The following is a 26264-nucleotide window of genomic DNA, read 5'->3' as shown; positions in this document are numbered from 1 at the left end:
CAGTTTGAAAGCATGTCAAAGTGCAAGTAGATAAATAGGTACCGCTTTGGCGGGAAGGTAAATGGTGTTTCCGTGCGCTGCTCTTGTTCACCGGCTCCCTTGGCCAATAAAGCGAGATGAGCGCCGCAACCCCAGAGTCATCCGCAACTGGACCTAATGGTCAGGAGTCCCTTTACCTTTACCTTTACCTTTACCTTTAATCATTAAGTGAGGGGCAGAGTGTGCTTGCTAGGCAAAAGGGTGCTTCTGAAAGCACATAACTGAGGTCTTGTCGTGACTGTGGAGATATTTTTTCCAATATGTTTATTTAAACATTTACATTCCACTTCTCTATGTGAACAACAAACAGATCCCTAAGCATCCAGATTCAGCAAACACTATTATACATTAAAAACAATTTTAAAATGAACTATTTTTTTAAAAAAATAACTATAAAAGTATGAATAAATTGATAGCCTTAATTAAATACCCAAACATCTTTTGATCATATTTCCAGAAATCATGCACTATCCACGTGCAGAACACATCTAGACATATTGAGCCTATTTGGATGTCTGAACCTTGGCTCTAGAAGAGTTATATTGTTCTTATGATGTTTAAGTTGATATATGAACTTTTCACCAAAGTATCATTTTTAGAAAGATGATGCATTTACAGAATACAATGCAATATTGATGTTATCAGCCATGTATTAAAACTTGTGATAGTCTGTACTTATATCATGATGAAATACGTTCAAATACCATACCTTTTCAAGGCAGCTTGGAAAAACAAAATATAATCTTAGCAATCCTCTGCCAAAGTGGATTGAGAAGTGAATGTTAATAGGTGCTGCTTAATTCTGGGCTATCCAAAACAAGTTTTAAATCATTTGTTAAAGATAAATTGGAGTTTTCGGTGTTCAAAAAATTGATCATGCAAATAAAGGCACCGAAGCCTTTAAAGACAACCTCTTTTGTGATCTCGACAAGAGATACTCTAACAGTCATAAATTCATCAGGGAGACTGCATCTCTAGCATAAGCTATTTGGTTTTTATAGGGAGCTCATTGTAGGCACATTGTTGGCCCATCAATTTTATTTGCTGTGAGTAAAGGAAAGTCTAAACAGAACAAACTAAAGGGAGACTGTGCTTCTGAAAACAGCCTTTACACTGTTTAAATGAAAACATTACTTTACTTCTTGTGGCACAAAACAAATAAAGAAGAACAAAAGTAAACCCAAGAGGGACATCAAGAGATTTTAGAAGTGACCTCTATGGTGACATCTTTTATTTTCAAGGATCAACATATGGTACTTGAATACTTCATGGAATGCTAAGTGAAGGGAAAGGGAGATAGTATATACAGAGGAATGATAAGGAAATAACTCAAGCAAAATACTGACAGTTGTATATCTAGATGAAACCAATTAAAACAAGCATTCATCACTTCGGTCACAAGAATGTGCAGTTTAGATTTAATGCTTGCAGAAGCCACTGATATTTCAACAGATAATAAACAAATCTAAAGGGTGAGCATAATTTTCTGTTTACATTTCAGCACCATGAACAATCACACATGTGATTCTCAATTAAATCTGTCCCACAAAACTATGCATACAGATTCAAACTCTCTCTCATCAAATAAAACAGTCCAAATAAAAATGTTCTGTGCTGCATGATCACAAAAGCTTTCATGATAGTCAGGAAGTGTGAGTTAGGCAAAGTAAGAATACTTCATTGGCCTTCTTTTCACTGATGGATGAGAATGTAAACTTTGGAGGATCTTAATGTCTATGAAGGTTCATATGGCAGCAGCTGGCCCTTCAGCTACACAAGTTACAGGCTATTTAGTGATTGGACCTTTCTAATAGTGACAAGAGACAGCACTGCAATAGTAATACAGCACTATATTAGTTAATGAACACTAGCATCCAGGACAAGATGACAGCCTTATGGGGTCAAATCATGTCATTGGTTCAGGAGCTCAGGCATATTATTTTTTATGTTGTTCATTGTCTTTCTGAGATGCTTCTCCTAATATAACTATTATAAATGTGCTGAGGAAGGCATTGCTCCCCTGAGTCATAACATCCTCTCTCAGCATCTTAATGGAAGATAACCTCAGCATAAACTTCCTTGGCAGATAAGGAATCATGTGTAATTATTTCCTCTAAACCTTCCCAGGCATATTTTGAGGACTGGGTTCAGAGCCTTGCCATTCAATTAAAAACCACAACTGGAGACTCTAGTAGGTTTGTAAATTTAATTGTAAACAATGAAGAACATCTAATTAACCCGATTCAGTTTTTGTGCAATAATGGCTACATACGTTGAACTGGACAGTTAACTCAGTTGGTTAGAGCCATGCCAAGGTTGAAGATTTGATTCCCATATGGGACAGCTGCATGTTTCTGCATTGCAGGGGATTGGACCAGATGATCCGCAGGGTCCCTTCCAACTCTACAATTCTATGATTCTATCACTTTTACCTTTCTTTTACCTTTCCCCCCTCCTGAATACAGAATCTACTGTAAAACTGGGAACCCACTGAAGCTAAAGCTGTCGAAAAGAGTGTTTTTCACTCAGGGGACTGAAAAGCTTATTCTTATTTCCAGAATATTGTCATTGTTATTATTTATATACTGCTTATCTACCCAAAGGCCACCGAAGAGAAGAAGAAGAAGAGTTTGGATTTGATATCCCACCTTTCACTCCCTTTAAGGAGTCTCAAAGCGGCTAACAATCTCCTTTCCCTTCCTCCCCCACAACAAACACTCTGTGAGGTGAGTGGGGCTGAGAGACTTCAAAGAAGTGTGACTGGCCCAAGGTCACCCAGCAGCTGCATGTGGAGGAGCAGGGAAGCGAAGAGGTGAGGAACTTATTTATATGACAGAAGATGCAGTAAAAATATGACAAAATCCAATGAAGAATCAACCAAACAAACGTTACAAGACATCAACACTGCAATATAGGAAGATACGAATAAAAGGAAGCCTCCCCAAGCATTTGTGGTGTTGTAAGAGATGCTGCTGCTTAGGCTTTTGCCAACTGTGGCAGCTGCTTCATCTTGCCTCATGGGTGGGCCGGCCCTGGCTTTTAGAACAAGCATTTACCACACAAAAGTCCCACAATAGTTAGAAGTCCCACTATGGTGACTTTACAAGGTCAAAATCAATGCAAGAATTATTCCTAAGGTTTATAGATGCTGAAGCAAGATATAGTGATATCAACACAACATAGTTTTGCTAGTATGGGGATGGAGTTAAATCTTCCCATTTGTTTGGCATACAGTGTTTATGTGATTGTTCAAAATGGCTGTATAACAATAGAAAAGCTGTTTCAAATTGGTTCATGGCCAAACCAAGCTACAACCCTATTTAAAAGTTCATAAACCAAAATGGCTTTCAGGGTCAAGTAGGCTTGACTTTTCCTAATCTTTTGGGTGAATGATTAACTAAAGATCAATTCTGTTTCTTTGTTAGAAGCAGCTTGCTCACAAATGCTGCTTTCCCACAGCTATTTCTTCCATTTTCACCTTTCCTTACCTGGTTATTTTTGTGTTTTACATGATCTTCCACATGATGTAAAAGCCATTCCTGGAAATCTAGTGGGAGTCTGGTGTTCATTTTCACATTAACTGCTTCCTGGGAGGGGGGACGCTTTGCAACCCTGTTAACCCAGAAGAGCTTAGGGCAAAATTTGGGGTAGCATCCTGGCATACGGTTCCCTGCCCCTTAATTTTAGCAGAATATGCAAGTATATTGATCAAGAATCTACAATTTCATAACGACAATATGACAAAAGTGCCAGAATTATAATCAGGAAAACTAATGCAATAAGATCCAAGTCTGGATGCACCCAGGAGGCTTTGATGCACAATACTGTTATTCAAAAGTCAAATGCGGAATTCAGCATAGTACTAAGCAGATAACTCCATCAGCAGAAGGATTTCTGCTTGCCTGGTGGAAGAATCTGCTCTCTCCTCCCCCTACATGTTGTTCTAGAAGTTCTCCCACCCCAACCTCCTGAGTTAGAATGGCAAGAGGGTGCAAAAACAAGGGGGGGGAAGCATTCTGAATGCACTTTAAACCTTTTTACCATATGAAAACCCAAGGGGTATTATTTAATATGCTTGAATGTATGGTGCATTTTCTTACCATTCAGAACAGATGCCAAGGGTAGCAGGCCTGCTTAGCACAACATTGTGAAAAAGATTCTGTTACTTGGTTACTCAAGTTTATCATTCGAATGAGTCATGCTGCCATTTACAATGGTTTGAATATTTCTTGTAAAATGTATAAGAAGTAATTTGCTTGAAATTTCAAAGAAGCACACACTGATGTTCACAGAGATTCAACAAACTACGCTGATGAAAGAAATCCTGTTTTCTTACATAAAAAGAACCCTATGGGAGAAAGAGAGGCAGTTTATTTGCACAAAAATCAAAGCAATTTTGGCATGCACTGAGGCTGAATATATAGCTCTTGGCGAACTAAAAAAGAGGACTCTGGATTTCTAGATGGAAAAAAATAAAGCAGAATAAGCATAAATTCATTTGACCAGCAGGCCTTTTAGAAAGTATATTTATATTAGTGTATGTGGATCAGGTCACCATTTTACAGGAATGAGTACTACCTGCTCTAGACATGGTTGCCTTCTCCCTTAAAAAAAATTTGGAAGCATTCCTACAGCTAGCTTTGTCTCTAGAGGTTCAAGTGGTCTCAATGGCTTGGTGAACTTTTGGCCAACTTTCTTGGTCCATCATGTACCATGTGTCACTAGTAGTCATGTGAATATTATGGAAATTGTTAATACTATTTTTCTGAAGACAGAGGTGCCAGAACTCACCATGAACACCTCACTTGTTCTGTTATAATGGCAATGGCGTCCACCTGAGAAGTGCCAGAACTGAATTTCGGAGTGTTCTGGCTGAAAAAAGGCCCTGGGTGTTGTAAATAGAAGGTGTTGGTGGGAGAATTGACCCTTTCTTCCTTCACAAAAATCCACAGTCCCTCGAAACTGCTATGAGCCTCAGGAGGGAAGTTTCTGTTGTCAACAATGGAAGCTTTCCTCCCAAGCAGTAGCAGCCAGTAGGAGGGGTGCAGGTGGGGCTGCTTTGCTGACCTGCCTCCCCAGTGCTGCACATCACTGTTGCTTACCATAAGGGGGAGAGGAAAGGCAGCAGGAGCCTATCATGGTCCTTGTCCAGAAGGAGCCAATCTGATGTGCGCTCACTGTGCCCACACTATGTCCACACCACACTGGCTTTCCACTGACTTACCCCCTCCTTCTCCTTCTCAGGAAGTGGCAGCACTGCACAGCGCTGGCAAAGCAGGTCAGTTTACACAGACTCACCCACACTGCCCAACTGGCTGCTACTACTCCCAAAGCTAAGAACACTCGGTGTATGATATTTGACAGGAACATAGTGTAGGGGACTATGTGCCACAGTCTTGATTCCACCACTTCCCTCATGGTGCTTTGTAAGTTTGAGAAGGCTCACACATCTACAAGTTTAGCATTTTGTAAACTGCGACTCAGCTGCCTTGCTCTCCTAAGAAACTCCATCTGTTCTCCCTCGCTTGCCCTGCATGCCTGGAATAGCTCGAGGAGCCACCTTGCTTCACCTTCAAATCCTAGCTCAAAAACTGCCTTTTACAGCAAAGCCTTTGGCTTAACCTCTTCATCCTCATCTCCAGCTGAAGCAAAGCCTGAGTACACCAGACTGCACTTGCTCTTTTACATCCCTGGTTCCAGCTGACTCTCCTTTCCTCACCATTTCTCTGTTTCCTTGTTGAAATAGAAATTGTATGGTCTTGGGGGCTGGGACCTACCTTTATGAAATTCTGATAAAAAGAACCATATATACTGATGACACCATAATGATAAAAATTATTAATACTGGGCCCACTGAAAGGAGGAACACATTGCAGATGTGTCTTTGCTACTCTAATGGTGCACTCGCTCGTACACTCTGTTGGGTGTTTCTCTCTTTCTTACAGAGTGTTCGCCTGACAAGAAAAATATACCTTAAACTTGTTGTTCTGTAGCTCACAGGTGAAGATGAAATCAACTTGAAATATATAGAAGATGCTCTGAAAAGAAAACAAATTCACCAGCACAGGGAAGGGAAAGAATGTTAATAGTCCCTAGAAACATTTGGAACGATAAATAGAAGAGGAGAACAGATAAGGGTAGCTGGGAAAGTGTTTCTATTTTAGAAAAAAAGTTGCACATTCTTATCAACCACCCACCACATACTATAATTTAAAAGTTGTTGACTACACAGTATTTCTTTTACAGGCTTAAAACACTGTTGTGTGTTGTCCCAAAATACCTTGATTAGCAGTTGGCAGTTGAGCCAGGGGAGGGACCCCTGCATTTAGACAGGCAATTTACAAACTCCCCAAAGTCACTCCAAAGAGACAAGGACAAGAGGATTAACAGAGCAATTTTGTCTACTCAGAAGTAGGTGCCACTGAGTTCGATGGATATCCAGGTAAGTGGATATGGGATTGCATCTTTAGCAAAAGAAAGGGAGGATTAACCTTCAGGGGAAAAGGCTGTTGAAACAGTGAATGTAGTCTTCATCGCCACTGATCTCCTCCGCCCCTTTTAGGTTTTTGATACGGTGTGTCAAATTTAGCCATTTAGGTGGCAGGAGATTTCTCAAGACACTTGTGTCGTGCGTTCTGCCAGTGTACTTCAGTGAGAAAGTGACAGCTACAGCTGGAGAGAAGATGATGGCTTAATATTGCGTGTGTGCAACAGACTTCCCCTTCCCTAATTTGAAAACATATTGTATAAAAAGAAAAAGAAGGTGCATGCTTGTACTGTGTAGCTGCACCAGGCAACACCCATCCATCTGGAGCCACACAATCTGATTTGATATAATTAAGAAAAGAAGATCTGGGGACATGCCTGCAAAATATGCACAGAGTTATTTTAGAATAGTGACTAAAAGACAGAGCTTAAAAATAGGGAGCTTCTCTGGCCAAATCTTGCCTCTGCAACTAGGGATGGGCAAATCTGTCATTTTCTGTTTCTCCCCCCCCCCCATTCTTAAATTCACTTCTTGCACACACACACACACCCACACCCACGTAGAAATAGAGCTTGCTGGAACAAGTGCAGAAAAGGAGAAGGAACATGAGCATGGAGTTGGATCAACTTCTCTACGAGAAAAAGTTATAGCATTTGGGGTTTTTCAGTTTAAAAAGGCAAATAAAGGGGAACGTTTTTTGGCAGAATGAGTTTTTGGTGGAAGGAGAAGTTCAGCAGAATGGAAAGAGTGCTGCTTGCAACAGACACAGAGCAGGGCAGGAAATGAGTCCCTAACACACACACACACACCCCAGTATCTCATGCAACTTTGCGAACGAAATGCTACACTAGAGAGGGCTTTCAGCTGATCCACCAGGGCTCTTATTATGTTCTTATTTGGGATTGTCCTACCTCACTGCTCATGATTTTCGTTCTGCTTTTGAATATTAATTAAAAAGAGAAAGGCAGGAAGTGAGCTTTCCCACTCTCTCCATTTCTTTCTTTGTTTTGTCTGTCTGTCGTCTCTTTTGATTTGTCTGTTCATGTGCAGAATTTTAAGAAGTCATAATATATTATCACTGATTAGACAAAGAAGTTGCAGTGAATGTAGGTCTGTTTGATCAAGCATCTGTACTTTGATCGCCTAGTTAAACATAAAAGAAATCTAGCCTACAATTTACATAACATCATTATAAAAAAAAAGACACAATCATTGGATGCAACTAAGGAACAAACATTGCCTCTTGTATGAATCTGGCATCTGAAGGTGGTATTAATGGATTATTTCCACCCATGCATGACTTTCTTTAACCCCTTTGTCAATGGTCAGTTGTACCAGGAGCTTCCTTCTGCAATATTGCTCTTATTAAAGTACTGCCAGAGAAAGGGACCAATGGGGCTTAGGGATGACAGAGAATTCAGATGAAAATGAAAAGGGTAGCAAAAATTGCTGTGGTTTGCATGTTTGTCTGTGGTCAGGATCAGAAACAGAAACAAGTCAAGTGGATATGATTGGTGTTCATTCACATTGTTGTGGTTTTTTAAAAAAACTCCACAAATGATATGTAATCAATGACCTTTTTACATTGCTTTGATATTTCCTTTATATTGAAATGAGTATTATGTAACTTGCGTAAATAGTTATGTAATATATGTATGGATGCAAGGTAAAAGGTAAAGGTAAAGGACCCGTGGGCGGTTAAGTCCAAGCAAAGGCAACTGTGGAGTGCGGTGCTCATCTCAATTTTCAGGCTGAGGGAGTCAGCGTTTGTCCACAGACAGCTTTCCAGGTCATGTGGCCAGCATGACGAAACCGCTTCTGGTGCAATGGAAATGTTCTGTACGTAGCTTAAGCTAAATAATAGGGAGATAGTATTTGATGAACTACAGACTGCAATGGAAATCACTGCCTTCTTACATCCTTAGAGAAGTCATATGCTGTGAACAATTTTTAAAAGATACCAGAGATATAAAATGAAGTAACTATGTCCTGGAGGTATCAGAAATTCATATTGGAAAAGTAAAATTGCTGGATTTTTTCCTGGCCTGGCACCTTTAATAGTTATATGTCAAGCTGAAATTCAGCAGGTGTCTCCCTATGTTTGGCAAGCATCACCTCAGTTTTGGGCTGTCAAGCAGTGAGGAGAGCCCCCTCCCTCTTAGCTTCAGATTGGTCCCCTTGTCCTCGCTTGAATAGTTGGAGAGAGTTTTGGATTCACAACAATGGAGATTCTTGGGTGACTGTGGGCCCATCACAATCTCTTTGTCAAATCTGCCTCATAAGACTGTTGTTGTGAGGATAAAGGAAGGGGGAGAACCATGTATACCATACCAATCTCCTTGGATGAAGGGTGATATATAAATGTAATAAATGAATCAACAAACAGTCTTTGCATTTACCTCTCTTGATATATCTCTGACAGCAAAAGGGGTTCAGTTGGTGAGCAAGAAGGGCCTTTTCTGTAGCAGCATCCTGGTTGTGGAATTCTTTCCAAAAGATGAGACTAGCCCATCCCTGATGATGTTGGTAACCAATTGAAACATATTTATTCCACATAGCTTTTAAAATATATAAATAAAAGATTTAACTCTGTTCCTTTTGAATTTAAGGTTTTAGTTGCTGTTTTTAATTTGAGGGTAATTTTCTTGGTTTTGCTCTTATATGTAAACCTCTTTGAGCTAAGGCTGTTAACAAGCTATAATAATTTATAAAATATAAATAATACAAACTGTCTTTCACTCGTGGTATTCCTTTTGCAGTCAGACAATGGCCTTTTACAGTGGAAACTCAAGGAATGCAAAAGTGGAAACTCATTGATACAAAAGAATAAGAACACATTGAAATCTGGGATGGGAACAACCATTTGCCTACAATAAAACTTTTTCGAAATGACTAACATTTCATTTTCATGTATTTTCCCCACCACCTCCCCTTTTAGTTTTTACAAAGAGTTTTACAGGAAAGGTCCTAATGAAAATGCAATAAAGAAGAGGCCACTGCTATCTAAAAGATTTCATATGGGGCCAGCTTGCGAGATTAATGTACCCGCCTGCAGCTAATGCATTACTCTCACTAGCTTGCCAGAGATGAAACGTCATGTACGGCAACTCGTATTTTATTGCTTTTAATTTGTATCCCATTTTTGGAGCGAACAGTGAATCAATGTCCCTACTTTAGGCCCTTATGGTTGTGATTCTTCACTAGCATAGTTCCATCTTCAACAGACAAGCCCAATTACATCTCTGAGGGTGAAGGCATGGCTGCTGCAGGAAGGAGTGATGAAAGGTATGCCTTAATGTAAAGAAACCCCCAATTTCCTTGGCCTATTGTAAGTGGGCTTTTGACCCAGAATTCTGGGTACAGGTTACAGTGAAGGGGAAAGTCCCATTAACTGGTTTCATCTTTCCACCTGGTAGTGTCTGAGGCAAAATGGCATCATAGCCATGATGACTGTGCATAAGTTAAATGAATGGCTACATGGTCAACCAGCATCGTTCTAGTGCTGTGAAGCAGGCCCCTATGTCCTGTTTGTCTAAGCTATGTCTGCCCTTCTGTATCCAGGCCTTTTGGGGTAAAAATGGTCCTTGTCTTTTGTCTGATAGCCCCTACTTTGATGGAGATTGTGGATGCAGTGTGCTGGTATTAGTATTAGTATTAGTAGTCGTAGTAGTAGTAGTAGTAGTAATTTAGATACTGCTCTTTACCCAAAGATCCCAGGGTGGTATGCAAGACCAAAAACAACAACAACAACAACAACAACAACAACAACAACAACAACAACAACAACAACAACAAAACAAACATAATTTGCATAGCATAATAATAAAAGACAATAAAAAAATCACGGGGCGGGGATTATAATAGCAGGCTCCTCGCATTTAAAAGGCCATAGTTTGTTTAATGGTTGAAGGCCATTTTTGGAGTGAACAGTGAATCAGTGTGTTAGTGTATTAATGGGGGAGGAAATTATTGGGGTCCATGAGTCTAGTGGTGCAGCAATAAAACTGCTAGCACCTTTGCAAAGGTAAGCAGAGTCTGGCATGGTTTCAAATTGGATGAGAAACAGTGTATTGTGATTCCTGCATTGGACTAGACACTCAGAGTATCTCCCAACTCTACAATTCTATGATTTTTTTTAATTAGGAGGAGGCAAGGTGTAGAATGATTTCCGCAAAGAAATGGTTCATCAACCCCTTAGCATTTTTCAGTGCCATTAGGATATTGGGAGCAAATGAGCTCCTGTCTTCCTTAACTCATGAGTTTTGGTGATGCCATTTACTATTTGGTTGGACAGGTGGTTTGTTGGCAAGATTTCGACTCAATTTTACAACCATCTTTACAGTATGCTTTACAAAAGAAAATAACACTGGATTTTTTTTTTTACATTTATACTTCTTCTATAATGGAATTCAAGGCAGCATATGCAGAGTTCCCAAACAGCCACCCTAATGCTCTAAACCTGCTTAGCTTCAGCACTGTGTGGGCCTCAGACCAAACCCCAGGACCCCATTTATTCTAATATGCAAATTACAAAGAGCTTCCAAATGAAAACTGTCCAGGAGAAAGCTATAATACAGATAAGTAAGGAAGCTCCTCTTTTGTTCTAGTGTGGATTATTAATTTTCAGTAAGCTCTGAATTAGGAGTCGTTCCCCAGTGCCTTCCCTGCTATTTCTCAGAGTGATACTTATTAGGAAAGGCAATTTATCAGATGCTTTCAAAATCTGCTGCTCTTGGATTCTGTCTGAAGTAAGGATAATTTGTGAAAAGTACTGCATGGCTCCGACTCTAGGTATGCTGTGTGTATGTGCACACTGAATTGGTCCCACTGGTTGTATTTGAATTTATTCAGAATAGAACTCATCATTATTTCCTTTCTCTGCAACATCGTTTCTGAGCCCAAAAAGTGTGACAATTGTTTCTTATGCTTAAGTGTGTGTGGTGTGTGTGGAATTCAGTTTTATAATTCTTATTCATGTATTTCCATTCCTGGAAATGAACCTTTGCAGTGGAAGTGAGAACTACTGGTAAATATTAGGTGTATATTTAGTTCCATTGGTAAATCTTATCTTGCAACATGAAATGAAATGTCTGCAACTCTGCAATAAGTCTCATATGCCTTCACTGGCACTCTTCTATCTAGCTCAGCATCATCTACAGTGTAGATTCTACATTAACTGGCAGCAGCTATCCAGGGTTTCAAGCAGAAGTTTCTCCCAGCCCTAGGTGGAGATGCTGGTAACTGAACCAGGGACCTTCTACATGCAAAGCAGATGTTCTGCCACTGAGCTATGGTCCTTCACTACAAAGGTACAAGGCATGTTTTGTTGATTTATCAGTATTTTTTCTATTGTTATTACTATGTTGTTGTTGTTGCTGCTGCTGCTGTTGCCATTGCCCTCCCTTCACAATAATGCCCCAGAGCAGGTTAAAACAATTTAAAAATAGAATAGTAAAACAGTAAAAGTGGATTACTATCAAGAGAATGAGGTGTTTCCTAAAACATGTGTTTCCGATGTCAAAGGGCAGGCAGGGTAAAGCCATGAGTCTTCAGCATATGGTGAAAAGTACAAATCCAGCCCGTAAGATGACTGCTGCACTTTCTGAGCCATCTTCAAAGGCAGGTGTGTTGCAATAATACAGTCTGGAAACCAGCAGGTCTTGGAGTACAGCGGCCAAGTCTTCTATGTTCAAAAAAGGCCATAGCTGATCAGTGCTGAGTTGAAGCCCCATTGAGATTGGCTACAGTCTTCCTTTGCAGCACAGTTTGAGTTCAAGCCCTGCAAGAGGGTGAAAGGAGCCAAGGCCTTAAAAGCCCTCACTTTGGGGTCATTTTGCCCCACTCGCCTATCCTTGGATTAGAGCTTCACTGAGATATTAGGGTTGCTGAGTGACAGGACCAAAAATGTTTTTTTCTTCTTCTTATCAGCCTTAATTGGTACCTTGGTTGGTGATTTTTTTTTTTTGCTTTTCCGTCTGTGAACTTATGTCAGGCATTGACAGGCTTTCTAAACTGTGAGTGGAAATGGCACAGGACAGGATCAGCATAGCAAAGGAGGGCTCCCTAAAAGGGGCCTGGGAGGAGAATTGGCCCAAAGTTCGGGTTAGGGACTCTGTTTAGCTGAAGTCTCTTATTGTGGTCGCTCAGTTAAACCCTGGATGCTTGGCTTGCAGCACACCAAAATTAAGCTACTCCCAGGGAAGGGATTGGGCAGTTCCCAATGGTGACAAAATGTAATTATGTCAGCAGGGGCTGAATGAAATGAGAAAAATGATCCTTGCCCTTTTGCCATGCCAACCCCACTTATATGCTGCTGGCCAATAAAGATATGGCCTGATTATACCCATCACCTGGTCTTGGTTATTTCACCATTCTTGGGTGAAATGCATGTACTTGGACAAAATGCATGTACTTGGACAATTTGCCAGGACCTACTTCCCATTGAAATCAATGGGACATGTTAGCCATGCCGTCTGACTAATTTCAGTGGAATGTAAGTACAGTGATGTTTCTGTGGATATGGGTCAACATATTTGGTGTTCAACAACTAACACAAAACATTTGTGAAGATAATGCTAAACTTCAGATATGAACAGATGGCTTAAAGTGTGATGATTTGATCCTTACATCAAATTTAGGAGGCAGAAAGACTGTCCTGGGTTCTCTCCATAGATTCAGAGCTCCTATGCCAGATGTTTTAATAACATCCTCTAAATAAAGCCTTTTAAATGGGTCTGGATGAAAGAAATTGATTCATCAAGGTTTAAAAGGTTGAAGACAAAAAAAAGTTAAAGCCTTTTAAAGCAAGAGGATTAAGAAGGCTGCTTGTTGACTCTTTGGAAGATGATGGGGAAAATGATTTTGCACCGTGCTTCATCTGGAATTGCAGAGAAAATATAATGAAGCTTTATCAATGCAATGCAGATTCTAAGAATGAATTGAGAACTTTAAGAAGTAGCTTGTTGACATTAGCAGGAAAAACTAAGAAAGAGCTTTTAGGTGAACAAAACACATTTTGTATGCTGAAGTCTATAGCAGTCTTCACTAACCTAGTGTCCCTCAAATATTTTGGTCTACAACTCCCACCCAGCCAAAGCTACTGCAAGGAGTTTGACTCAAGGCCCCAATGCTTACATTCTGCTCTTGGGTGAATTAATTATTAAAGCATGTCATAAAGCAATGACTTACAAACTGTGGTCTAAGAAACTCTTGTCTTTTGTTGGTGGCTTCTCAGAGGTTCCTCAGTGAGAACATTTCCTGAAAAATAGCCAGCCCACCACTAGTGATTTTTCCCTACAATGTATAGCCACAAGAGAAGTGCTGTCCACCCATAGACCAGTTTCTAATGCTGTCTGCCTCCCAAACAGCTATCTTGTTGCTTGACCCCTTTTCCTCTGGCCTTGTGTTGCTGGTCAGCTTCTTCACAGAGCCTTCCCAGCTCTGATGGACTACTCTACTTCTCAGCCAGAAGACTGGGAATGAGGCACCACAGAGCATGGAGAACCAATGTGGTATCTACCAGAGGCCACTGAACTACACCTCCTAGCATCCCTTAGCCATGTCATTAGTGGCTTATGGGAGTTGTATTCTAACAGTCTCTGGAGGGCACTATGTTGGCTACTCCTGCCCTATTATCTTTATGTTTCTGGTTGTATGTGGGTTTCTGACAGACTTTGTTTGTCACTGATAGGTGGGAAGAATAGTAATCGACAATGATACTTAATATTTACATAGCACTTTTCCAATAAATTATTGAATAAATCCTTAACAACAAAAGTTTTCTGGGGGGTGACAGAGAACCAGATGCAAGTCAGATGTACATGTGACTTGACATGTGCAGTAGCAACATCCATATTCATGCCTAAGTGTTGTTGATGTATCATCTAAAGATCATGGAACTCAAAAATGTGTGTCACTAAAATGCAGTGCTAGGAACAGCCCAGAGAGCATATCTGTGTGACAGTAATTGTGTTCCTATCTTGCTTCTTATGCTGGACTGTATTAAAATTCCCCACAGCTTCAAACATGGTGTCTGTTCTCTTATCATAGTGTCAAGGGAGAAGGGACCCTGTTACTATATCTGGAGAAAAATAGAATATTAGCAACCTTCCCAGCAAGGAGAGGGAAAAGAAGTGAAATTAACAAGACTGAAGAGTGGTGCTAGCTGCTGGGTATCAATATGGCTGCTTAAGCATCCCTTTGAGGCTCTTGGCAAAGCAGATCATGAGGCACGTGGGGTATAGCTATATGGGTACTCAGAATAAGCATCATTCCATATATATTAATATATTGATTGTGTTGCATAGCCCTGCTTCAAAATGGTGCCTGTTAATTCCTTAGTAGGTACTGTTCGCAAACTGGGTAGTCTTGAAGTGAATATGCCCTGTTCAGGAAAAATATGCTTTTAAAAATCTAAGCCAAGATTGCTTTGAATTTAGTCTCTGCTCCTAAATAAGCTCAGGCCATTCCAAGATGTCCCTCCTACCTTTCTTTTCCCTTTCTTTTCCCTAGAAACTACTTTCAAGCCGCAGTGGTGAGTAGGTGGCAAGGAGGCAAGCTATTTATTTTGTTTTCATTGGGTCTGAAAACCATACCAGCCATAGGCCTTGTGCAGAAAGATTAATGGAAAATATAATTTGCTAGCATTTAAGACTGGGGATGCAAACATGACAAGCTACAGTGTGCCTGCAGAAGATCTCAGCATATACCCCCTCAAAAACCCATAATGAATTGCTCTTCCTACCCAATTCGTATTCAATTCCTCTTTGCACTGGCTTGACTTCTCTTACACTGAACATGCCCCCTCAGGAATGCCTCAGTTTCATTGGATAGCAGGATTTAACACCCATGCTTCTTCACATTTTGAACAGAGGAAAGGCACAATGGTGACTCTGCTCTGGCCAAATCCCGGGTGTACCCATATTGGCCTGATTTGGTTTGGCGTTTGGGATTTGGTGGGCCAGTCCTGGTTAGTAGACTTCCTCTCAGTCCTCAGAAGTTTCAACCACCAATCAGCTGTAGAATCTCTGGGATACTACATGTTTCCTCAGAAATAATTCCAGCCCTGACTTGGCTGCCCAAGCAGCTGTATTATTAAGGATACTATCAGTGTGATTCAGAGTCCTCTTTGCTAGGCATGCATGATTTAAATGGATGCCCCTTTCAAACTGTAGGGAGCACATGGAGGACAGCTAACTCACTGCCCAGCTGCTGCTCTTGCATGTCATTTGAGGTAGGAAGAACAGTCCTGCCCTTGCCAGAAGAGTTATCACTTGGTGCTGGCAGGGGCACAGATAGACTGGGGTTGCACCTTGCTGCATACTACAGCCTCTGACACCAGGATGTGCATTCAGCCTCCATGCACCCCCCTCCCCATTATGTGTGGAATACCCTCCCTGGTGAGATGTGTCTGTCTCAGCTTTTAATTTCGAAACATTCCTGCACACCCAGGCATTTGCAGACTGAAAGGCTGTTGCTAGCAACCTTGAAATTATTATATTACTTTCTTGTTTGCTGCCCTGGGCTCCTTAGGGAGAAAAGGCAGGATAGAAATTTAATTAATAATAGTTTTAATAATACTGTTATTTCAAGCCACCTCATTATTTGGGTGCAGGGATTTTTTTTTTCCAATTTGAAGACACCACCTCCAAATTAGGCAGTGGCATTCAAACCAAAATACATTATACATACCAAGGTATTAATAGCTTCCAAAAGATGATGATATTCAAATACATTGATAGCTACTGTGTTGATGATGAGAGGCCTGCAGCCAATGCTTAAGTTTCATCCTGCCTCTCTATGAGCATATGCCAGAAGGCTAGCTTGAAGCTTGATCCTGTGCATATTTGCAGTCATTCTACTGAGACAAGTGGGGTTTTCTTCCATGTGCCCAGGAACACAGCATTACTCATTCATCACCACAACTCTCCTGGGAAGGGGAAAGGAAACATCACAGAAGAACCCTACCCCCACATCCCATCCTTGGCATTGTGGCTAGCTTTGCAAATAAGACCATGTCTCATTTCATTTTCATTTACATATTGATTTCACAATGGGGGGCAAGGCACTTTGGACCCCCCAAAGTTCTTAAAGGAGTGGTAACATCATATGCAATGTCACACATGCCATGCCAGCACGTCATGTGGCTCCAGCCCCCTCAAAAGCAGGGGCTAGCCAGTGCCTCTGTTTTGCATCTATATAATGATTATTGCAATCAATAAAACTTCAATGTGGTTTCCAAAAAAAAAAAAAAAATTAAAACAATAAAAAGTCTAAAAGCAAATATGTAAAACATTCAAAAATAAATAAAACCAACAGCAAGCTAAAACCAGGTAAAAACACATGACAGCTTCTGCATGTCTCGATACGCTTGCCTATGCAAAAGTATTTTTAGTAGGCACCCGAAAATATACCACTTTAACAGTGATGGGACCCCTCCAAAAAGAACCCTGGGAATGGTAGTTTGTCCCAGAGCTACAATTCCCTGCACCCTTAACAAGCTACAGTTTCCAGGATTCATTGGGTGGGGGGGGGGACACAAGACTGTTTTAAGTGCTACAACAGTCCTTTCAGTATATGGTGAAGGTGTGACCTAAGTTGTTTGTCATTTACTTTAGTAGCAGCTGCTCTCAAGTGTTAGCAAACCATGAAGTCTTGATGAATAAGAGTGTGCAACAAAGCTTCTTCTCCCTTTGCTTTCTGGAGAGAGCATGAGGTGTGCAAAGGTTGCCATCATGGGTGCAGGCAGGCCTTACTAAACTGAATGTGTCCTGCTTCTCTGTAAAGAATCAGGCTGAAATCAAGACTTGCTCTTTTTGGCTCTTGCACATATGCACATATCACACTCCCATTTCAAGTTGTCTCCTAGGGAATGAGATGTGCACTGTTCACAGCAAAGTTTCTCCACTACAAGCACAATGCAACATAAGAGTGCTGTCTGCTCTTGGGCATTTACTTCTGCTTGTACAGCAGCAAACAAATGGTTAACATTCTGAGTGGAAAAACACTGAAGTTATTAAAAGATTTTCTTATAAGAATTATTCAAAAATGAGATCTATTGTAAAATGTAAGGATTAATTTATTAATCAGAGCTTTCTGAACTCTCGCATTAAGCAGCTTTGTTATGCTAATTCCCTTATAAATGAATAATGGACTTATCCTCCCATTATTGCCTATCATTTAAAAAGACCCCATTTAGAAAATGAAGATGTCCTTTTCGCTTGCAAATTATTATACGTTTTAGGGCACAAGTTTGTTTTAAAATGAATACTAGAAAATACTCCCTGCCTGCCTTCCCCATCATTCATATTCATCAATCATTGTTCTAATCAGATTTGTCTGATCTTGAGCATTTATCAGAGACAAACCTTCTATGCTAATTAAACACAAGAGAAGGAAGAACTGTGTCTTAGCCAATTTCTTTCTGATAAATTCCCTTCAAGTAAAAGGTTGCCTAGGCAGACATGCAACGGTGGGAAAAGATTGACAGCCTGCTCTGTTCCAAAGACTAGCTGTACCAGCATGCAAGAGTATACGATGGTGCATGCTGAAAGCTTCACCACATCATGATTTGACATTTATATTAATTAATTAATTCGGTGTTGTTGCTTTTTTGTTCTGTTTTTTTAAGCCATGCTTCATCTTGACAGATTCAAGTGTGCTGTCCAATAATGCAATGCTATGGCCCCATCTGCACTATACATTTGAAGTACTATTATAACACTTTAAATAGTCATGGCTTTCCTCAAAGGATCCTGAGAAAGGTTTGTTGTTAAGGGTGCTGGGACTTTTCTAGGAACCCCTGTATTTCCTAAATTCCCAGCATTCCCTGGCACTGAGGGATTGATCATTAAACCAACCTGGAAATTGTAGCTCTGTGATTAGCTGTTAAGTACCCTTAACAGGCTGTGGTTGCCAGAATTCTTTGAGGGAGCCATGACTGGACTTCTTGTAAGTAGGAAGGCATGTTAAGTATAATTTTTTACTTGACAGTGAAATGGAGACTGACAGTGTATATTGCTGAAAAGGTTTAACAAGGTGAAATTCCACTGTATATTACATGGTCTTTGAGCTCCTTGATGGGTTGATAATTGTTATTGTTCTCTGCCAGCTAACATGTGAGTGTTTAACCTTAGATCACATGGGAGGCTATTGAAGTACAAATTTGCCATCTTGGAAGTGTGGTGGCTTGGGTCCTTTGTTCCCAGGCTCTGTGTGAGTAAGGATGTAATGAAGCTCTCCAGGAGCACATAACTTCAGGCTTTAAGGAGAGAGAGAGAAATGTCTTTTCTTATAGGTCTGTTTGGAATTATATTTTATTTCTAAAATGCTGAGCCTATGCTGGGCAGCACAAAATCTTGTATGGAATTATTTGGATGTATCTTTAACGTTTTTGTCCTGTTTTGAAGGAAGTTCTGCAAGTCAAGTTTTGAACAATCTTATGGGTCTAATGGACAATATAGTGGACAATGTTTCATTTCAGAAAGGAGTCAGTTTTTCTGCATCTTGTCACTTCAAACTGCACGATATTAATATCTGCAGTAAGGCAGGCAGGTCGGGGCTGGCTGAGGATAGTGGAACAAGACTCCATTTGTCCTAATGAACCAGCTTCCACTACAGCGACACCTGTAAAAGTACCTATGGGCTTGTAACTTGGCTGTTCTACCAGGCACAACATTTTTGTCAGCCAGCAGTTCAGTGGGGGAGCAATATATATGGTTGGTGTGATTTGTGCAATTTTGACTGCTTCAAAAAGTGCTATCCCACTGTGGGGCATTGCAGCAGCTAAGCATACAACCCCTACATGGCAGTTCCAGTTCATGCAGATGACATCTCTGCAAGGCTGTAGCTCAGTTGTCATTAGCACCCTACTTGTGGTCCTGAAATACACCTATGGGAGCCACTGGTAAGGATAAACCACCACCCTGCGTAATTGACAGTGGTTTTTCTTAAGCTGAGCATTAAATTCTGAACCATTCCCAGTGGATATTGTTCCAGCATGTAAAAATAACAAACAAAAACCCTGCAAGAAACAATGTCCCAAAGCATATTGATTCTCTTTCCTATTTCCCCCCCAATTCTGTATATCTAAAGATACGTGTGGCTTTATTTATGCATTTTCTGAGTGACAGTTTTGTTTGATTTTGCTTTCCACCTAGCTGTATTTCCACCTGCAGGACGCAGAGCGTTGGCACTGTTTGAATGTCTGACCTCTTTCTGGCTGATGCAGCAGAAAACTGATTTAAGCTGGCAAAGCAATAAAGGCAAACAAAATAAACTCGCATTCTTGGCCTGTTTTGCAAGAATTCAAACTTAACTAGTATTTTAAACGGGCTGTTCTTTTTTTAAAAAACAACAACCAAACTCTGTCTTCTTCTGAAAAATGAAGCAGTAGCAGTTGTCACTGCTTTTCATGATTTCTGTCTTGCAATACTTTAAGCTTAACTGGTATTTTACACTGACCCTTCTTTTAAAAAGCAAAGCAAAACTCTGGCTTCTTCTGATAAATGAAACCAGCAGCAGTTGTCGCCACTTTTCATGACTTTTGTCAGAAGAAGTAAAACTGCACTGTGCTTTAATACTACCAATATTCTCCCCCCCCCCCGCCCCACCATTACAAACGATGCCTGACCTGCATTGTATTTCAAGCCTTTCACTCACATAGTTCATCTCATTTTTATTTCTCTCAGTGGAGTGAAATCACAGTATTTTAGGGGAGACAAGACAGCATAATTATCATGCTATGAAAACAGTTCATTTGTCGAGACAGAGATGAAAGATGAGATGGACAAACCCGAGGAAAGATTCTTTGCACACATTAGTGGTGTCAGCTGCTAACTGCTATTCCACTCATAAATGAATTTTCAATGGCACTGAGGTTTTTTTTATTAAGTAATGCTGTCAAAGGTTTTTTTCAGAGTGTGAAAGGTGCTTTTTAAATAAATGTGTTCATTTTGGCCTATCTTTGGGTTGTAAATCAAACACTCTATTAAATTTTACTCACTACCTGCTGAAGAGCACCAACTGAAGATGAATCTTCACTTCCAATATGTTTTGTCTACTATCACACTCAACATTTTTAATAAGCAAATCATGCACTGCAACCTATTGGGGAGGCTGCTGTCTGAAAATACATCCTAATGCCAAGCATTAGACTTCAAAACTAAAAATGCTTGGGTTCTTAATGCACTTTAAAAAAAAAAGTTATTAGCTTGTTTTTCCAAGAGAATATAAGGATTTAAAAAGCATAAGAAGAACCCTAATGGATCAGACTAAATGTCCCCCTAGACCAGGGAGGAAGAACCTGTGGCCCTACAGATGTCATTGGATTACAATTCCCATTGGCCCCAGCCATCAGGGGCAGTGTTCAGGGATGAAGGGAGTTGTTGTCCAACAACATCTAGAGGATTACAGGTTGTCTTCCTTGTCCAAGAGGGCAGCCACATACCTCTGGAAAACCTAGAAGCAGGATATAAAGGCAATAGATCTCCATCACTGTTTATCTTATACCAGCTTGGTAAACTTATCCTCCATGAATTTGCCTAATCCTCTTTTAAAGCCACTGTGCCATCACAGCAACCTCAGAGGAAATTCCATATTTTAAAGCTGAATGCACATTGCACACTTAAAGAGCATGCCCATCATTCTTTTACACAATTTGGATTGAAGAATGGGGTGAATGTATCAAAACACAATATTTCATAATAAACTATGGGATAAATATGGACAGCGGCTAACGCTGTGTCTTCAACAGGCCAACTAAACCAGGTAATAGTAACCGATGGGCCTAGAACCCTCTGTGAGTTAAGGACTTTCCCTGCATGTGAAGACAGGTTCTGAGCGGATTAGACTAATAGTGGGTCCAATGGCGAAGAAGGTGTTTTCTGCACATGGTGTAGAGGGAAGTGAAGGGCAGATGGGGCTCATCAACCTGAGATGGTAGCTCATCCAGGAGAAGGAAAACTTTGATCCTAAACCTCTTGTGCTTTGTAGGATATCTTCAGAAGGAGAAAAGACTAAGGAGTAAACCCTACACAAGTCTGGAGCGGAGTCACTAAGATGATTGGATGGCAACTCCTGCAGCCAAGTCGGTGCCAAACATATTGCTCTGCTTTCCTTTGGGCCACATCAGCAAAGCCGAGAGTGGGGTCTTGTCATCTGGACAGCCCAGGACCTTCACACATACAGAGCTCAGGCTTGCGCCCCATGGAGGTCACTTCAGTCCAGTTTGACTTCAACCCTGGAGACACATTCCATTGTCTTTTCGTGAGAGAGAGATATGTCAGCAGCACGACTACCCTCACTTGCAGTTGGAGTAGACTGGATGCAGAGTAAACAGAAGTGTGTATGCAGCTCTAGACTGTGTTCTCTGAAAGTGTTTGTCCATTTTCCTGCCTTGAATTTCATTGGAAGAAACAAAATTCACGGAATATGGGAGACAGGAAGAGAAATTTGCCCCTTTTACTGGCATCACATACTGAGAGCATGCACAGAAAACCATTCAATTCATTCTGTTTCCTGGTACAGTGGTACCTCTGGTTATGGATGTAATTCATTTCGGGGTGCCGTACACACCCCGAAAAATCCGTAACTAGAGGCACCGCTTCTGCGCGCACACACGGCGTGATAGAGTTCTTCTGCGCATGCACGTAGCACACAGATCCCTTCTGTGCATGTGTGAACAGTGAAACATGGAAGTATACACTTCTGGGTTTGCCGCAGCTGTAACCCCAAGATTCCCTAACCCAGAGATTATGCAACACGAGATACCACTGTACATGATCCTGGAGCTGCATTTTATTTTATTTTACAGCAAGAAACTCTGCTCTTCCAAATTCTTACAAACTGTCTCTGCCTGTTGTAGACTTGTTGTGTACCTTTCTCCCTCTTGATGGTTAGAAAGCTTGTCAAAATCTTTCTGTTCTGCCAGGTTTTTATCTGCTGCTGGTTTTTAAACTGATGCCCTGATGCTGTTTTTACAGCTAGTGTACTGTTATGTTGTTTAGTTAACAAAAGCTGGGGAATCTAGTATGTGTTTTTTATCTTGATTCCTGACTGCTAGATTGAGCCACTTTGATTGTCTAGTTATATGCACACTGTGTGTGTGTGTGTGTGAGAGAGAGAGAGAGAGAGAGAGAGAGAGAGATTATTTACTATATTGCTTGATATTCTTGATGCCATTCAAAGCCCTCAGAGTACACCTTGCTTAAAAGGTAAGGGACCCCTGACCATTAGGTCCAGTCGTGACCGACTCTGGGGTTGCGGCGCTCATCTCGCTTTATTGGCCAAGGGAGCTGGCGTAAAGCTTCCGGGTCATGTGGCCAGCATGACTAAGCCGCTTCTGGCGAACCAGAGCAGCCCATGGAAACACTGTTTACCTTTCCGCCGGAGCGGTACCTATTTATCTACTTGCACTTTGACGTGCTTTCGAACTGCTAGGTTGGCAGGAGCTGGGACCGAGCAACGGGAGCTCACCCCGTCACAGGGATTCAACCACCAACCTTCTGATCGGCAAGTCCTAGGCTCTGTGGTTTAACCCACAGCGTCACCCGTGTCCAACACCTTGCTTAGGGGGTTAGAATACATGATACAGAGGCAGCCACTATGGTGCCTACCTGTCAGGTGCAGGCTGGATGATGAAGAATGGTGGGAGGCTCCTGCCCAAGAGAAGAAAAAGACACAGAAGAAGAAGACTTAGATCCTAAGTCATGGTGGTGGGATACCAAAGAGCAGTCTGGGATGAGCAGGGAGGTGCTAGAAGCAGGAGGTTTGAGCAATCAAGTGGGGATGGGGGGACATCTGCAGAAGGAAGGCCTTCCAGGACAGGGTTAGAGGCTGAGAGTCACAGTGTGAGTGCAGATGAGGACAGAGAGGAGTCAGCAGTTGCCCTTGCTACCCAGCAGCAGGACAGTTTCTGTCCTGCTGGCTCTCCCCCCTCTGTCCTGACACCCCGCTCAAGGAGAGTCCTGCACATTGCTTGCCTAGAAAGGCCCAGAGGAGGAGCCCAGCCTCTTAACACAGCCTTTGCCTGCTTGGGAGTGATTCAGAGTGAGAGACTAGAGAGGAAAGGACAAACCAGAGGGCTCTACTATGTCATGATTTCCTGTTAATAAAAAGCTAATTGCATTCCATTCCTCCATGCTTCCCTGTCCTGTTGTTGACCTGGACATGCTTCACAGCTCCTTGACTCTTCCAGAGGTTTGCTGAACTACAGCTCCCATCACCCCCAACTATGGACTATGCTGGCTAGGGCTGATGAGAGTTGCAGTCCAGCAATATCTGCAGGACACTGCCTTGGTTACCCCTGAGTTCACACTTATGGTAGACCCTTTCTGAGTATCTCAGGAGTGAGCATGGGCTGCTACTATCCTTGCAATGGGGTACTACTCTTCTGGAGATACTGTTTTAGAAGATGTTCTTCTGCATGGGGCTTGTCTACATGGTGCAATCTGAAACCTCACAAATCATGACTGCTGTGCATATACACCTCACAAGGAGGTACCGCTATCCACATGGAACCTTCACATGAGCACTGGCCATAAATGTGAACCTCTTCATAGTATTGTCAGGATGTTACCTGTTAAGAGAAGCAGGATGTTACTCACTCTCAGTTCCTTTATTTTTGCGGGATCCATGTGATAGCATTGAAAGTCCAGCCAAGAAAAAAATGTCTTCAACTAGCCAATAAAACTGAGATGCTAGTTCCTTCTATTCATTCTGCTGAATAGCAAGCTTTTGATTTTCAGTTTCAAGCTGTTACTCCTTGCTGTTAAAATGTTAGGTATTTTGTCTTCACGAACACTAAAATTAGGGTATGCCGTGTAGAATCTGCAGAGAAACCATCAGATGTATTTGTAAATACTTCAAATGAAATTCAGTGTTGCAAATATTTTGAAATGGATTCAAACAGATCACCACTAGGTTATGTTACGGCAGATGAAATTCTTTTAATTACATGGTCTACTGTTGGGATTTGAAAAGTATTAGGAATATCAAGCTTGCCGTAAATAATCCATTGCATGTCTATAGTGTCTCACACCTTTTAAGTGCTGAACAAATTAGCTAATTAATACAACAGCCCCTCTAACTCTAGTTTGGTGTGAAAGGCCACAATGAAAGACTCTGCCAACACATAGGCTAAATCTATCAGGCATATGCTTTGTACTGGTGTTAACTAGATGCTAGACAACAGATACCAAGGAAATGAGTGGGAAATTTGCAAGTGAGTGTGGATAAGAGAAGCAGCTTAAGCAATAAATGGGTTAGAAAGCAAAATTTCTGCAAAATGTTCATTATTGCTTACTGTTCTAGTCTAAACACTCCACTAGCTGGTTAAACTGTATGGGCACTCTCAGTGGTTATTGTTTTATCTACTACGACCATTGGACTCACTATTGGTCTCATCCACTCAATCTGCTGGAACCTGTCTTTGTACACAGGGGAAGACCCTAACTCACTAAGGCTTTGAGACCCTTGGCTTGCCAATCAAAGTCATTCCTGGAGTGTGGCTGCTGTCACATACTGGCAGCTTCTAGGAGCCTTTGGTGAAGAAGAAGAAGAGGAGGAGGAGGAGGAGGAGGAGGAGGAGGAGCTTGGATTTGATATCCCGCTTTATCACTAATGCAGGTGGTGCTGTGGTCTAAACCACTGAGCCTAGGGCTTGCTGATCGGAAGGTTGGCGGTTCGAATCCCCTCAACGGGGTGAGCTCCCATTGCTCAGTCCCTGCTCCTGCCAACATAGCAGTTCAAAAGCACATCAAAGTGCAAGTAGATAAATAGGTACTGCTCCAGCAGAAAGGTAAACGGTGTTTCTGTGCCCTGCTCTAGTTTCGCCAGAAGCAGCTTAGCCATGCTGGCCACATGACCCAGAAAAACTGTCTGTGGACAAACGTCAGCTCCCTTGGCCAGTAAAACGAGATGAGCGCTGCAACCTCAGAGTCATTTGCGATTGGGCTTAACTGTCAGGGGTCCTTTACCTTTACCTTTACCTTTACCTTTACCTTTACCTTTACCTTTACCTTTACCTATCACTACCCTAAGGAGTCTCAAAGCGGCTAACAATCTCCTTTCCCTTCCTCCCCCACAACAAACACTCTGTGAAGTGAGTGATGCTGAGAGAAATGTGACTAGCCCAAGGTCACCCAGCAGCAGCTGCATGTGGAGGAGCGGGGCCACAAACCTGGTCCACCAGATTACGAGTCTACCGCTCTTAACCACCACACCACACTGGTTCTGAGAACTGAGTGCAGGGTGGGGACCAAAGGTGGACAAAAAGAAGGAGCATAACACATCCCCCACCAATTACTGCCCTTCTCCTAACACCCCATGCACCTCATGTATGTCTTTCATTTGTACTTAAAAATAGGAGGGTAGGTTGCGTAAGGCTGACTAAAAATAATTGCTAGATATTTTGTTCACAATCTACAGAAAAAGGTACTCTATAACCAAAATAAGAAAAAAGTTTATTTTGTTTTATTTTTAAAAGAACTAAATGGAATAGCAAACATTTATTTGTCCTGCTGAAATCACATGCAGCTGAAGACTGCAAGTTATGCTAATAGAATATTCCTTGTAGCTGGAAAAAAGAAAGTGCACTTACCTGACCCCTGGATTTTTACATTTTTCCATTATGTAGATTGACTGTTTTGATGGGCTCAGGTAAATGTTGATATCTGGGTCTCAAGGTGGGAATGAATCTGATTGTCTGTGAATTGGTAGAGAAATGAATATGAGCAATTGC

General features: G+C 41.4%; 1 protein-coding gene across 5 annotated transcripts in view; it reads left to right on the top strand.

Annotated features, from left to right (window-relative positions):
• The first annotated feature begins 6261 nt into the window (after window positions 1-6261).
• Window positions 6262-26264, top strand: part of LOC307219492 (uncharacterized protein) — an 82882-nt gene continuing 62879 nt past the window's right edge. For 4 of the 5 annotated variants that reach the window (XR_013840422.1, XR_013840423.1, XR_013840424.1 and 1 more), the window contains exons 1-2: window positions 6262-6481; window positions 21518-21611. Coding sequence is in view for 1 of the 5 variants with exons in the window: in XM_079982778.1 (XP_079838904.1) it covers window positions 6470-6481 (12 nt within the window). In the remaining 4 variants the exon portion in view is untranslated. The remainder of the gene's footprint in view (window positions 6482-21517; window positions 21612-26264) is intronic. The other variant, XM_079982778.1, reaches the window with a different exon arrangement.

The sequence above is a fragment of the Podarcis cretensis genome (genome assembly GCF_951804945.1).
Source record: "Podarcis cretensis genome assembly, chromosome: 7".
In the NCBI taxonomy this organism is placed as follows: Eukaryota; Metazoa; Chordata; class Lepidosauria; order Squamata; family Lacertidae; genus Podarcis; species Podarcis cretensis.
Note: the sequence above shows the minus strand (reverse complement) of the source record. Positions and strands in the feature narration are given on the sequence as shown.